The sequence below is a fragment of the Scyliorhinus canicula genome, chromosome 7, assembly GCF_902713615.1.
Source record: "Scyliorhinus canicula chromosome 7, sScyCan1.1, whole genome shotgun sequence".
NCBI classification, from domain to species: domain Eukaryota; kingdom Metazoa; phylum Chordata; class Chondrichthyes; order Carcharhiniformes; family Scyliorhinidae; genus Scyliorhinus; species Scyliorhinus canicula.
Window position 1 is genome coordinate 4,993,569 of NC_052152.1, and position 15,178 is coordinate 5,008,746.

Here is a 15,178-nt window from a genome sequence, read left to right on the forward strand (position 1 = left end):
TGCACAGGCATGGTAACATTGCCATAGTCCTGTTGACCATAGGCTGCTTTGCCCTTTGAGTGGGGGAACTGGCTGGTGGTGATTTAACCTGAGGATCACCCACACCTCAGGCGAGGGGCAAGGTTGACAAGGCGGAGCCTTCATGAGCCAAATGATTCCCAAGCTCAATAGTTTTAAGTACTTGGGACACGTGTGTGTTAAAGGCGCTATAAAATTGCAACTATATTTGTTCCTTTGTTTCACTGCAACATTTCTGGATGGGTGAAAAGCTGAAGTTGCCTGGCTTCTCATATGTCCAAGTGACCTGCAGAGCTTGCACCAGTAAGTCAGGAGCAAATTAAGGAGGGTATTGGAGTAAAACAGGAGGGGGTAAAAATGTGCCGCAGAAAACAATCAAACAGAAGTGATAATCGTGCTGTAGAACATGAACTATCCTGCAGACAATCCTTCGGAAAACCTTACTATGTTCTCCAGTTTCCCAACAAACTGCCCACCATTTGTTTGACACCTTTAAGACATTTGAAAAAATCAAGTTCCAGAGAATATAGGTTGCAGAGTGTTAAAGAACATTTTAAATCAGCTTTTTTTTCCATGTCTGCCAATTATAATACTACATGTGGGAGTGTGCATAATATGGTGCTTCTGCTCGTAAGAAACCCTTCAAAGGATTGGGAGGAGGAGGAGAAACGAGAAGGACTTCAATCTTTCCTAGAAGATGGTTCTTTGGCCATTGTGTATGTGTCGTCACTTTGTAAATACTCCATGGTTTTTTCTTACTCAAACCTCCTCCAGGCCTACAGCTCTCCAAGGTCACGTTCTCCTCTAATTCAGCCTTTTTGCCTGCTCCCCCTGCTCACTCTGCAAGTGAAGTGAATAAAACTGGCTAAAGGCTTACACCTGTGATGTTGGAGGGCCTTAGGAGGAGGCTGAGATGGATTATGCATTCGGCACTAACTGGCTGAATATTTTCGCAAATGCTTCAACCTTGTCTTTTGCATTAATGTGCAGGGCGCCCAGTCATTGAGGATGGGGATATCTGTGGGGGCGAAGAGGTCGGGGGATGCTGAAGAGGGTGGCAGCTAGCTGGAAATGAGCAGGAGGTTTGCTTGCCCATGTTTGACCTGAAGCCCTGAGACTTCATGGGGTTCAGAGTCGATGTTGAGGACTCCCCAGGGCAACTCCCTCCCGACTGTAGACCACTGCAGCCCATCACCTCTGCTGGGTTTCTCCTGCTGGTGGCCAGGGATGACGATGGAGGTGTCTGGGACTTTGTACGGTATGAATCTGTGAGCATGACCATGTGAAGCTGTTACTTGACCAGTACGTGGGACAGATCTCACAAATTTGGCACAAGATTTTAGTAAGGCGTTCGATAAGGTTCCCCATGGTCGGCTCATGAAGAAAGTAAGGAGGTGTGGGATAGAGTGAAATTTGGCCAATTGGATAAGTAACTGGCTATCATATAGAAGACAGAGGGGATGGAAAATTTTCAGACTGGAGACCAGTTAGGGGCTGGTTTAGCTTACTGGGCTAAAATGCTGGCTTTTAAAGCAGGCCAGCAGCACAGTTCGATTCCCGTACCAGCCTCCCCGGACAGGCGCCGGAATGTGGCGACTAGGGGCTTTTCACAGTAACTTCATTGAAGCCTACCCATGACAATAAGCGATTTTCATTTTTCATTTTCAGTTACCAGCGGTGTACCACAGGGATCAGTGCTGGGTCCTCTGCTATTTGTGATCTTTGTATAAATGACATGGAGGAGGGGGCTGAAGGGTGGGCCAATAAATTTGCTGATGACACCAAGATTGGTGGAGTAGTGGATGAGGTAAGGGCTATTGTAGGCTGCAAAGAGACATTGATAGGATGCAGAGCTGGGCCGAAAAATGGCAGATGGAGTTTAACCCTGATAAGTACGAGGTGATTCATTTTGGTAGAAAACATTTGAATGCGGATTACAGGGTCAACGGCAGGGTTCTGAGGAGTGTGGAGGAACAGAGAGATCTTGGGGTTCATATCCATAGATCTCTGAAGGTTGCCACTCAAGTGGATAGAGCCGTGAAGAAGGCTTATAGTGTGTTAGCGTTTATTAACAAGGGGCTTGAATTTAAGATCTGTGGGGTTATGCTGCAACTGGACATGACCCTGGTGAGACCACATTTGGAGTATTGTGTGCAGTTCTGGTCACCTCATTATAGGAAGGATGTGGAAGCATTGGAAAGGGTGCAAAGGAGATTTACCAGGATGCTGCCTGGCTTGGAGGGTAGGTCTTATGAGGAAAGATTGAGGGAGCTAGGGCTTTTCTCTTTGGAGCGGAGGAGGATGAGAGGCGACTTTGAGGTTTATAAGATGAAATGAAAATGAAAATCGCTTATTGTCATGAGTAGGCTTCAATGAAGTTACTGTGAAAAGCCCCTAGTCGCCACATTCCGGCGCCTGTCCGGGGAGGCTGATACAGGAATCGAACCGTGCTGCTGGCCTGCTTGGTCTGCTTTAAAAGCCAGCGATTTAACCCAGTGAGCTAAATCAGCCCTTCATAGATAGAGTGGACGTTCAGAGACTATTTCCTTGGGTGGATGTAGCTGTTACAAAGGGGCATAACTATAAGGTTCAGGGTGGGAGATATAGGAGGGATGTCCGAGGTAGGTTCTTTACTCAGAGAGTGGTTAGGGTGTGGAATGGACTGCTTGCTGTGATAGTGGAGTCGGACACTTTAGGAACTTTCTATGTTCTAGGTCCCAAATGTTAGGAAGAATGGCTTTGAGAAGCCTAACTCTGCCGACCCTGCAATGTTGTTCCTTTCTGCCAACTTCTGTTGTGGTTTGAGATATAAGGGTAGCACAGTGGTTAGCATTGTTGCTTCACAGGGCCTGGGACCCAGGTTCGATTCTCGCTTCAGTAACCATCTATGCAGAGCCTGCACGTTCTCCCTGTGTCTGCGTGGGTTTCCTCCCACAAGTCCCGAAAGACGTGCTGTTGGGTGAATTGGACATTCTGAATTCTCTCTCCGTGTACCCGAACAGGTGCCGGAGTGTGGCGACTAGGGGATTTTCACAGTAACTTCATTGCAGTGTTAATGTAAGCCTACTTGTGACAATAATAAAGATGATTATTATCATAATTAAGTTATTTGCTGGGCCATTTCACAGGGCATTTAAGAGCCAACCTGAGTGTCTGGAGTCATATGTGGGCCAGACCAGGTGAGGATGGCAGACTCCCTTCCCAAAGGACATTGGTGAACCGGATGGGTTTTTACATACAATTAGCTTTTCAAATCCAAGATTTGATTCATTTAGTTTAAATGTCACCAGCTGAATTTGAAGCCCTGTCCCAGAGCATTAGCCTGTGTCTCCAGATTACTAATCTGGTGGCCTTGCCACTAAACCACCGTCTTCCTCCTCAGAAGGAGGATAAATATTTGACTTGGATGCAAGAGTGGGACCTACTGAACCACAGCTGGTGTCTAGAGTCTTCTAAAAAGGACCCTGGCATTACTGAATCTCTACTCTGTGACTAGCCCCAGCCTTCTCTCCTGCACTTCCAGCTTGGTTGTATTTGTACTGTGGACTTTGGGCAATTCATTTTAGTCTTTTGATAACCGTATCAAAATTCTGTACTTTTCCATTAGATGGCTGGGATACGTCGTCACATCATTACAAAAAGTTGCCGTTTGGGAAATGGGAACTGCACATCCCGCCCAATGTGGATGGTTCTCCTCCAATCCCCCATGGATCCAAGCTTAAGGTGAGCTTTTTACAATGTAGTCGTACTTGGAAAGAGCACACTGTTTGCAGCATCAATAAACAGCCTCGTTACCGGGGGTTTGGTCACACCGCTTATTTGCAAAACAGAATTGATTATTTTTCTGTGTAAAGTAGCTTTTCCACCGATGGTTCCCTTGAAGGGTAGTGGGGGAGCAGGGGACACTGAGCTCAGTATAAAGACAGTTCTCCAAGTCGCTGTTTCATGCTCATGTGTTGCTGCAAAATGATTAGCTGTTGGCTTATACCTGGTGATTCCACAGCCCAAATGGTTTCTCATCTTGGACTTCCGATTACTTTCAGGGAGTTGGGAATATTCCAGGTAACGGACAGTTTGTGACATTGGCTAATTTTGGGGAAGGAAAGCATTTTGTAACCCTCCAGAAAAAGATGAAATTGGAGACATTTGGAGCTTTCATTTCCGAGATAGATGAATTTTGGACAGGCAAGAATAGGGTTATGGAAAACAGATAGATAGATGGCGTTTAGGTAGAAAAGGTACATTAATTGAATGGCAGAACAAGTGCAAAATGACCATCTGTTTCTACATTCCTAATCCCAACACTTCTGTTTCTTCCCATGCAGCATTAGCCAAATAGAGTCCTGTTGTTGGTCTGGGGACACTGTTAGCTGATAATGTGTTGGTTAACCTGTGTCTGAGCAGGTTACATAGAGCCATAAAGTTTTACAGCACATCGTGCCTGCGCTGGCCATCACGCACAGATCAATTCTCATCCCGTTTTTCAGTTCTTGGTCCATAGCCTTTTATGCTCTGGCATTTCAAGTGCTCATCTGGTATCTTCTCCTCAACTCTCAACAACTTCTCTCCCCCAGGTCTTGTCTTGACCATTCTTGCCGACAGGGATGGGTCAGCTGTCTCTCTGCCTCACCGCCAATAAATGATGAGGGTTAGGAGTCAGGTGCAAGGGTCAATTATTATGAAGACATGTCATGCAATCGGGCAGCACGGTGGCGCAGTGGGTGTCACTGCTGCCTCACGGCGCCGAGATCCCAGGTTTGATCCCGGCTCTGGGTCACTGTCCGTGTGGAGTTTGCACATTCTCCCCGTGTCTGCGTGGGTTTCACCCCCACAACCCAAAGATGTGCAGGCTAGGTGGATTGGCCACGCTAAATTGCCCCTTAATTGGAAAAAATGAATTGGGTACTCTAAATTTATTTAAAAAAAAGAAATGTTATGCAATCAAGCCCCCAGACTTGACAAGCGCTGAAAAGGAGCTACTGTTGATTAAGTGGGCAGTACGGTGGCACAGTGATTCGCACTGCTGCTTCACAGCGCATCACAACGCCAGGGACCCGTGTTTGATTCCGGCCTTGCGCGGGTGTCGGGAAGGTCGCGGAGTGATCAGTCCCGATCGTGGGAGAAGTACTCAATAGTGGCTGCCGTCTTTTACATTGAGAATGGTGGCCGCTGCCACCTTTAAAATGAAAAGAAATGAAGTTGCTAAATTACAGAGTGGAGCTGCTTCCATTTTCCAGCCGCTGGCAAATGGACTGTGAAGATGGATCGTTTTCTTGCAAGTAAGTCAGGGCAAGAGACTCGAATAGGCAGTAAACCTACTGGACAGTATCTAACAGAAGAATCTGCTGGAGAGAGCTGCACAGGAGAGTCCAGGACAGGGCAGAGCAGTGCTAGTGTTAGCTCTGTACAGAGCTTCTGGGCCTCTGGTTAACAACCTACAAAGAAGAAACTTAGGAAAAAAGCAGTATAAAGATGATTTCTTGATGCATAGTTTTGTCAATTGTGTCAGTATCAATCAGGATGCAAAGACTATGGGCAGGATTCTCCAAAAGCGAGGCTATGTAAAAATTCAGGTGTTACACTCCAGAGTTTCCTGCAAAAAAAAAACCAACCTGATTCACTTACCTTCAGGGAGCGAGCAGGGACTTTGGCTGCGGATATGGGCCCCCGCACTGCCAGTTCCGAGTCCGCGCATGCGCACGGCGGCAGCCGCGCCGTGGTGGTCTCAGACCGCGGACCAACACAAACAAACTAGGTGCCCCGATCGGCCGCGCGCCTAAGGATCTGGACGGCCCGATCACTGCCTCGGCCGCCCATAAGGACCCTCCCGGTGCTCGTTCCCCCTGCCCCCCAACCAGGTCCGCAGCCGCCACGCGACACTCCTGACCGGCCACACCATATTAGTTCCATGCCGTCGGGAACTCGGCCAGTCGGGAGCGGAGTATCGCTGGGCAGGCCTCTGGCAATGGTCCCCCAGCTGCGCGGTGTGATTCGTGGTAACATGGTTATTCAGGGCCCGGAGAATTGCCGGAGCGGCGCCGAGTCCCGATTCCATCGGGAACTTCGATTCTTCGCCCCCGCGCCAAACATGATTTCGGCGCACGGCTACGGAGAATTCAGCCCCACATCTGTTATATGCAGGGAAATACTGGCAAGTGAGAGGAGAAAAGAGTCAGATTTTGAAACAGAAGTGTGTGGGTGAAAAAATCCCTTTTGAAATTGAGACCCCAGAGTCAGTTATTAACTTAGAGCTGACTCCAAATTAAAGTCTATGCTGCTGTAACTGACTTCATGGGATCATAGAATTAACTGTGCAGAAGGAGGCCATTCGGCCCATCGAGTCTGCACCGACCCTTGGAAAGAGCACCCTGCTTAAGCCCCACGCCTCCACCCTATCCCTGTAACCCAGTAACCCCACCCACCCTTTTGGACACTGAGGGGCAATTTAACGTCGCCAATCCATCTAACCTACGCATCTTTGGACTGTGGGAGGAAACCGGAGCACCCGGAGGAAACCCATGCACATACGAGAAGAAAGTGCAAACTCCACACAACCAGTGACCCAAGCCTGTACCTTATATGTACATTGCCCTCTCTTTTTAATCTGATTCAAGTGAGATCATGATGAGGACTAAGCAGCCTCCCCTTTCGCATTAAAAGTAAGTGAACTGGAAAGCGGGCTGGAAAGGTTGGCCGGTGTGGATCACGAAGGTCGGCCGGTTGGCAAAAATGGGTCCCGGGAGAAACGGTTAAAAAGACACGGTCCTCATCAGACATCAGTACCGGGGTCATGCCCAGGTGTAACCCATCCAGATTGTAGTGAACAAAGAACGAAGAAAAGTACAGCACAGGGACAAGCCCTTCGGCCTCCAAGCCCGCGCCGACCATGCTGCCGTCTAAACTAAAATCTTCTACACTTCAGGGGTCCGTATCCCTCTATTCCCATCCTGTTCATGCAATTGCCAAGATTGCCCCTTAAATGTCACGATCGTCCCTGTTTCCAGCACCTCCTCCGACAGCGAGTTCCAGGCACCCACTACCCTCAGTGTAAAAAACTTGCCTCGTACATCTCCTCTAAACCTTGCCCCTCGCACCTTAAACCTATGTCCCCTAGTAATTGACCCCTCTAACCTGGGGAAAAAGTCTCTGATTATCCAAACTACTGGTCCCACCTCCCCCAATGGTTGCAATGTCTTAAAACCCCAGAGAATATAAGGCCCAATTTGCTCTGTCACTTATCATAGGCCAACTGTTTCATCTCAGGAACTAAACTGAAGAACTTTAATGTACCTCCTCCAGTGCTAATATGTCCTTAAATATGGAGACCAAACTAGATGCAGTAATCCATCTGTGGTCTCAGCAAAGCCTTGTACAATTATAGCAAGGCTTCTTTATTGCTATTTTCTTTGTACTCTTTTTATGAGCATGCCCAAGTCTCTGAACTCACATGTTTCATGTTTTAAAAAAAATATTGTGCTTTTTAATTTTTATTACCAGTGAATGACCAGGCTTCCCCACAATATACTCCATCTGTTATGTCGCCCAATCACTTTGCAGCCTTTCTGTGTCGACCTCGTCGTTTCCACGTTACCCTCCGTCTCTTCGTCTAATTCATTAAATAGATTTACTGCCGATACTGGAGGCTGTGGCTTTCTTTAGTGTGGTGCCTTGTAGAAAGCTTTTTGGAATCTACGTAGACAATCTACCGGGCTTCCCTCCTTCATCATTTCAGTGACTCTTTCAAGAATTACCACTGAATTTGTCAGACATCACCCTATTAGGAACACCCAACACAGCTTCACAATTTGTTTTAAAATGTAGCAAATAGCTTGTGAGACAAAACCCGATGGTGACCTTGTCTGTTTAATTACTGTGCCATCACATTCAGCCTGGTGCGCTGACTCAGTGGTTTTGTCGCTCTGCTGATTTTGCCAGCTCACAGCTTTCCCCGCATTGAGCTTTACATAGCAAAGCAAACCAAATGGGAGAACATATCTTTGGCAGAAGTGAAATAATTCCCTGTGAGCCACCCACTTCAACTTTACCGCCCCCAGCTCCTCCTCCTCCTTGGATTTACTGTTTTGAACATCAAATCAGGTGATTGTTATTAAATGCGATGAGGTAGAAACAGTTTGTAAAATAGTTGCTGGTAATGTTTTAAATTGAAGGGTATTTTAAATTAAGAAGCAACGAAAATGCTCGTCATGTTTTGATCATATTCCTGCTCACTACTTCACCCACGTACCCAGGATCTCAATTTCTTATATGTGTGAATCTTAGTCGGCCACACTCTCAATTCTATGCATAGTGCTCCATGTTACAGAAGATATATACACTGGAGAAGGTGAAAACAAAATTCACAGGGCTGTTACCAGGATATACTTACTCAGAAAAGCTGAGATTATTTTCTGAGAAGAGAATGACATCAATAATTTCCATCCCACCATCAGACTCACCGTGGACTACTCTCCAGAATCGGTTGCATTCTTCGACACACTCATCTCCATCAAGGACGGTCACCTCAGCACTTCGCTTTACCGCAAGCCCACAGATAACCTCACGATGCTCCACTTCTCCAGCTTTCACCCTAAACACATTAAAGAAGCCATCCCCTATGGACACGCCCTCTGTATACACAGGATCTGCTCAGACAAAGAGGAACATAACAGACATCTACAGGCGCTGAAAGATGCCCTCGTAAGAACGGGATATGGCGCTCGACTCATCGATCAACAGTTCCAATGCGCCACAGCAAACAACCGCAACTACCTCCTCAGAAGACAAACACGGGACACAACCGACAGAGTACCCTTCGTCGTCCAGTACTTCCCCAGAGCAGAGAAACTATGACATCTTCTTTAGCCTTCAACACGTTATCGATGAAGAAGAACATCTTGCCAAGGTCGTCTCCACACCCCCACTACTTGCCCTCAAACAACTGTGTTACCTCAAACAGACCATGGTCTGTAGCAAATCATCCAGCCTTCATGAGAACAGCGACCACGACCCCACACAACCCTGCTATGGCAACTCTGTAAGATGTGCCAGATCAACGACATGGGTACCACCATTACATGTGAGAACACCACCCACCAGGTACGTGGTACATACTCGTGCAACTTGGCCAACGTTGTCTCCCTCATACCCTGCAGGAAAGAATGTACCGAGGCATGGTACATTGGCAAGACCATGCACAAGCTGCGACAACAGATGAATGGACATCGCGCGGCAATCACCAGGCAGGAACGTTCCCTTCCAGTGGGGGAACACTTCAGCAATCATGGACATTCAGCCTCTGATCTCCGGGTAAGCATTCTCCAAGGCGGCCTTCAGGATGCACAACAACGCAGAATCGCTGAGCAGAAACTGATGGCCAGTTTCCGTGCGCATGAGTACTGCCTCAACCGGGACCTTGGATTCATGTCTCACTACATTTAACCCCCCACCATCTGGCCTGGGCTTGCAAAATCCTACCAATTATCCTGCCTTGAGACAATTCATACCTCTTTAAGCTGTGATTAACCCTCTCGCCAGTTGCTTCCTCTGGACCTTTAAAGACTTAATTACCTGCAAAGACTCGCATTCAAAGTATCGTCTTGCATCATTGACTTTGTCGATATATTCTGTGTTTGTGTAACCTACCTATTCACTCACCTGATGAAGGAGCTGCGCTCCGAAAGCTCGTGATTCTAAATAAACCTGTTGGACTTTATACCTGGTGTTGTAAGACTCCTTACTGCAGAAAAGAGAAGGCTGAGGGGAAACTAAAAGCATGGTATTTCAGAATACTTGAGTTTTTGAAGAAATTAGCAAAATGTTAAAGGAGGAGGTGTTGGCCTGATTATAAAGGTTGGGGTAAAGACAGCAGAGAGGAAGGATCTTAGCTTGGAAAATCAAGAAATGGAATCAAATTGGGAAGAGCCAGGAAGCAAGAAGGGGCAGCAAATAATTGTGTGAGTCAGGTTGAGGATTAGTCAGGCAATTAGAGGTGTATATAATGAGTGTAATGCAGGAATGTTGGGGCCTTTATTATTCATACAGACTGGACAAACAAAATTTAAGGAGTTCTCACCAAATTCAGGAGTCCATGGAATACATTTAAGGTAGCTTTTCTGGATCAGTATTGTGAGGAATGTGGAAATTGCTATATGTTATGTTTTGTTGTAGTAATGTTATTAAAAACACTGAGTTCAAATACATATAGGCGGTATGTCTGCTAAAGCTCTGATTAAGGGGTCTTAACGGTGAGATAATCATTGATTTTAACCATTTACTTGTTTATAGAAAGAAGGTTCCCTGGAGTGTGGAGAATTAATGAGGGATGGTAATTAGTCCGAGCGAAGCAGGTCCTGGGACATCTTTGTGGGGTAGAGGTGATGTAATTAATGGGAGGAGCCAGGTCTGTCTGGTGTTTTTTTAAGTTTTTCTACAGGATTTGAGCCTGACAAGACAAGGATTTTCAAGTTATTCCTGAAAGTGTCTCTCTCCAAAGGTCTGTCCAGAGAACAGCAAGTGTCCCTGAAAGCTAACTTTATTTATGAGTGGATTTTGAACTGTATTGGTTTGCTTGGTTGGAATATATTTGGTGGCAGGTGTAGATAGTGCGTTAAGGTTTTTCCTTTTATTCAAGTACTGTACAACTTTTAATTATGAAGCTAATGTTTGATAATGTGATTAATTCTGAGTTTAAATTAAAGTTGGTTTTGACATAAAAGATACCTATTGATCGGTGTCATCACTCTTGGGGTAAAGTATCCTTTCCTCACAGTTTCACAAATTGCAAATTGTTTAGGGTTTCTTGTACGGTATCCGAACAGTATGTCAAGGAATCAACTAATGAGCAGGTTATTTTCGTTCTACTTCTGTGAAATGAGGCGGAGCTAATAAATAACTTGTTCTAAAAGAGCCTCTGGGGAAGTGATAATGTGATAGAATTTTATAATGAGTTTGAGAGTGTTTTAGTTAAATGTCGCAACAGATCGTATACATATCTCTGAGGGATGAGCTGGCTGAGATTAGTGAAAATAAATGTTGGATCCCCTTGAGCTGGAAGTTATTATAAAAGGAAATAAGGAAATGGAAAATATATTAAATGAATAGTTTCTATCTACATTCAGGGTAGAAGACATTCTGGAAGTAATGGAGGCCCGTAGGACAAGTGAAAGTGAAGGACTCAAGGACATTAGGAAAGAAATAGTACTGGAGAAATTAATGGGACCTAAAGTTGACAAAATCTCTGGATTTGATGCGTACATCCGAGGTTTTAAAATAGCTGACTGCAGAGGGAATGGATGTGTTGGTTTTGATGTTCCAGAATTCTCTACATTATAGAACACCCGGTGGATTGGAAGGTAGCAAATATAATCCCACTATTCAAGAAGAAGGGAGAGAAACAGTAAAAATTAGCCTGATGTTGGCAGTTGTAAAAATGCTAAAATCTACTATGAAGGAAATGATATCAGGAAACCTAGATGATCATATGATTGAAAAGAGTCTACAGGAATTTATGGAAGAGAAATTGCATTTGGTAATCTTAGTTTTCTTGAAGATATATCTAACAAAGTGGTGGGAGGCAGTGGATGATGTGCATTTACTTTTGCAAGAAACATTCGAGAAAGCAACACGAGAGGTTATTCTCTTACAATTAGAACTCTTTGGATTGGGGGCAATATATTAACATGGTTTGAGGGAAGATGGAACAAAAATGGAGTGGGAATAAATGGGTCATTATCAGGTCGCCAGACTGTAATTTATGGGGATGACAAGAATTGGTCAATGATTTAGATGAGGGAATCTAGTGTAATATCGCCTCGTTTGCTGGTGATGAGGATTTTGGAGTGAAAGTAAGGTTTGAGGAGGGAGCGAAGAGATTGAGCGTTGATTGTGACAGGTAAAGTGAGCCAGTATGAAAAACGGAAATTGAATATAATGTGGAGGAAAGTGAACTTGATTAGAAAAATAGTGAAGCAGACTATCTTCCATGGTATGTGGGCACAACGGGAAAAGTCAGCATTTGTTGCTCATCCCTCATTGCCCTTGAACTGAGTGTCCTGCTGGGCCATTTCAGAGGGTAGTTAAGAGTCAGCACATTGCTGTGGGTCTGGAGTCACATATTGGCCAGATCAGATAAGGATGGGAGATTTCCTTCCCTGAAGGACACTAGTGAATCAGATGTGTTTTCACAGCAATTGATAGTTTCATGGTCACCATTACTGGGAGTAGTTCTCTATTCAAGATTTATGAGTTGAATTGAATTTCCACCAGCTGTCATATTTGCATTTGAACCCATATTGCCAGTGCACTAGCTTGGGCCCCTGGAGTACTAGTTCAGTGACATCACCACTATGACACTGTCTTTTCTTTTAAAGATGTGGATGCCGGCGTTGAACTGGGCTCAGCACAGTAAGAGTTCTGACAACATCAGCTTAAAGTCCAACAGGTTTGTTTCCGAAAGATAGTGATGCGAAACAAACCTGTTCGACTTTAACCTGGTGTTGTAAGACTTCTTGTTTTTTTAAAGGTTGAGCAATTGGAAATGTTGGTATTCGGAGGGATTTATGTGTCCTGTTACAAGTGTCACAAAGTTAAAATACAACTAATTAATTTGTTATAATGATGTCTTCTCTTTCACTAAAAAGTGATTAGCGTATATGAGTAAAGAAACCTCGGTGCAATTGGATTGGGCCTTGGTGATGCTACACCTGGAGCACCTGTGTCTTCTTTTGATTACCTTACCCAAGAAAGGATATATGTGTCTCAGTGGGAGTGCAATAAAAGCTCAGTGAACAAAGTGGGATGAGGAAATTTTCCGTGAGGACAGATTGCAGCGTTTGAAGTTATTCTTTGACGCAGTGTGGGTGTTGCTGACTCAGCAGTTATTGTCCATTGTTGCTCGTTCTGGGTGAGTGTGCTTAACACTCAATTTGGCTCTGTTTCGTTCCTTAGCTTTGAAGTCGCCAGGTATCGTTAAGATACCGCCACAAGGTTCAAGTTCAAAGCAATAAATCCATACACCAGTTAGTAAGTTCAAACAAGACACATTTATTATATTACAGTAATCTACTAATCATGCATATAAAACTATAAGACTTGGCTAATCCTACCACTAATAGGCCAAATACCTATCTGGATAAGGGGACTGCCGGATCAGGGAACAACGGGATCTAGCTTTGTCCTGGGTCCGCAGGCTTCCAGTAGTTATGGACTAAAGGGGGTCAGGAGTGTCTACTCTCATAGCGTGCGTTGTATGACACTTACGTGTTGGCGGCTACTGTCCAGGCCTCTCCTCCTCAAGGTTCTTCTGCTGTAACGGTGTTCTGCTGGGAGGGCTGGTTGGTCAAGGAGAGGCTGGCAGAGAGAGAGGGTCGGGGTCTCTGTCTTATACCTCTTTCAGGGTCTGGGCGGACCCTCTACTGCCCATAACCCCTTCTAAAGCCACCGCCTCCGGCCGCTCATGAACCACCTCCATCCGGTGTGCAGTTCCAGTTCCTCGATCCCTGGGCAGTTCTTGGGACTTATTGTTTTGGACTTCTTTTGGCGCCGAGAAGTCTGGCCTTCCATTTAATGTATCGATTTGTGTTAACTTGTTTCCGGTATCGCCTCATTAGTATGCTAACTTGTTTTCTTTCACAGTGCTGTCTGGTTTCTGCAGCATTCAGAACTGGTTTCTGCAGTAGTCAGAATACACAAGCGCTTTGCAAGCTGCTTGCTTTTGCAAAATGTCCATTTTCCCTGCATTCCTTGCAATCTTCCATTTTGTGTTGGGCAGTGGTCACCCCAGGTGGCTACACCATCCCTAATTGAGAAGGTGGTAGTGAGCCATCTCCTTCAGCTGCTACATCAATGACCATTGGTGTAAGTTCGTACGGTGTAGGTACATCCTCAGTGCTGTTAGGAAGTGAAGGAACAGCAATATAGTTCCAAGTCTGGATGATACATGGCTTGTAGGGAAATTAGCAGTTGGTGATATCCCCATGCATCAGCTGCCCTTCTCCATCTATGTGTAGATGCTAGTGGTTTGGAAGGAGCCTTTGGAAGGAGCAGTGCATCTTGTAGATGTTAAACTCTGCTGCCACTGTGCATCAGTGGTTGAGGGAATGAATATTTGTCGATGCAGTGTCAATTAAGTGGACTGCTTTCTCCTGGACTGAGTCGAGCTTCTTGAGTGTTGGTGGAACTGCACTCATTCAGTTAAGTGGAGAGTATGCAAACACTCTACTGACTTGTGCCTCGTAGATTGTGGACAGGTTTTGGTGCATCAGGAGATTAGTTATTCCCTTAAGTATTCCCAGCCTCTAACTGCTCCTGTAGCTACAGTATTTATACCGCTGATCCAGTTCAGTTTCTGGTCAATCGGAACTCTGCGAAAGTTGATAATGGGGGGTTCAGTGATGATAATGCCATTGAACGACAAGCGGATATGGTTTGAATTTGACTTGTTTGTGATCATTACCTGGAACTTGTGTGCATGACTGTTACTTGCCACTTGTCAGCCCAAGTCTGCATGTTGTTGAGCTCTTGTTACATCGGGACACAGATAGCTTCAGCATTGGAGGTATTGTAATTAATGCTGAACATTGAGCCAATCATCAGTGAATATCTCCACTTCTGACCTTATGATGGAAGGAAGGTCATTGATGAAACTGCTGGTGATGGTTGGGCCTCAGACGCTACCCAGAGGAATTCCTGCAGTGATGTCCTGGGATTGAGATGATTGAACCCCAACAACCATCCTCCTTTGTGCCAGGTATGACTCTAACCAACAGAGTGTTTCCCCCCGATTCCCATCGACTCCCGTTTTGCCAGGGCTCCTTGCTATCAATTGGAATTAAATGCTGCTTTGATGTCAAGGTCAGTTGCTCTCACCTCACTTCTTGAGTTCAGCTCATTTGTCCATGTTTGGAGCAAGGCTGTAATGAGGTTCACAGCTGCCTGGCTCTGATGGAACCTAAACTGAGTATCAAGCATCAATGACTCCTTCCACCGCTTTGCTGATGACCGAGAGCAGACTGATTGAGTGGCCGGGTTGGATTTGCTCATTGTTTGTGTACAGGACATACCTGGAAAACTTTCCATTGTGATGGGGATCAAAGAACAAAGAACAATACAGCATAGGAACAGGTCCTTCGGCCTTCCAAGCCTGCGCTGATCATTTGTCCTA

At 45.4% G+C, this 15,178-nt stretch overlaps 1 protein-coding gene across 4 annotated transcripts in view; it reads left to right on the forward strand.

The window, feature by feature from the left end:
• Positions 1–15,178, forward strand: part of LOC119968715 (1,4-alpha-glucan-branching enzyme-like) — a 707,296-nt gene that overhangs the window by 178,217 nt on the left and 513,901 nt on the right. For all 4 annotated transcript variants that reach the window (XM_038801318.1, XM_038801319.1, XM_038801320.1 and 1 more), the window contains exon 3: positions 3,626–3,741. In XM_038801318.1, the coding sequence (XP_038657246.1) occupies positions 3,626–3,741 (116 nt within the window). The remainder of the gene's footprint in view (positions 1–3,625; positions 3,742–15,178) is intronic.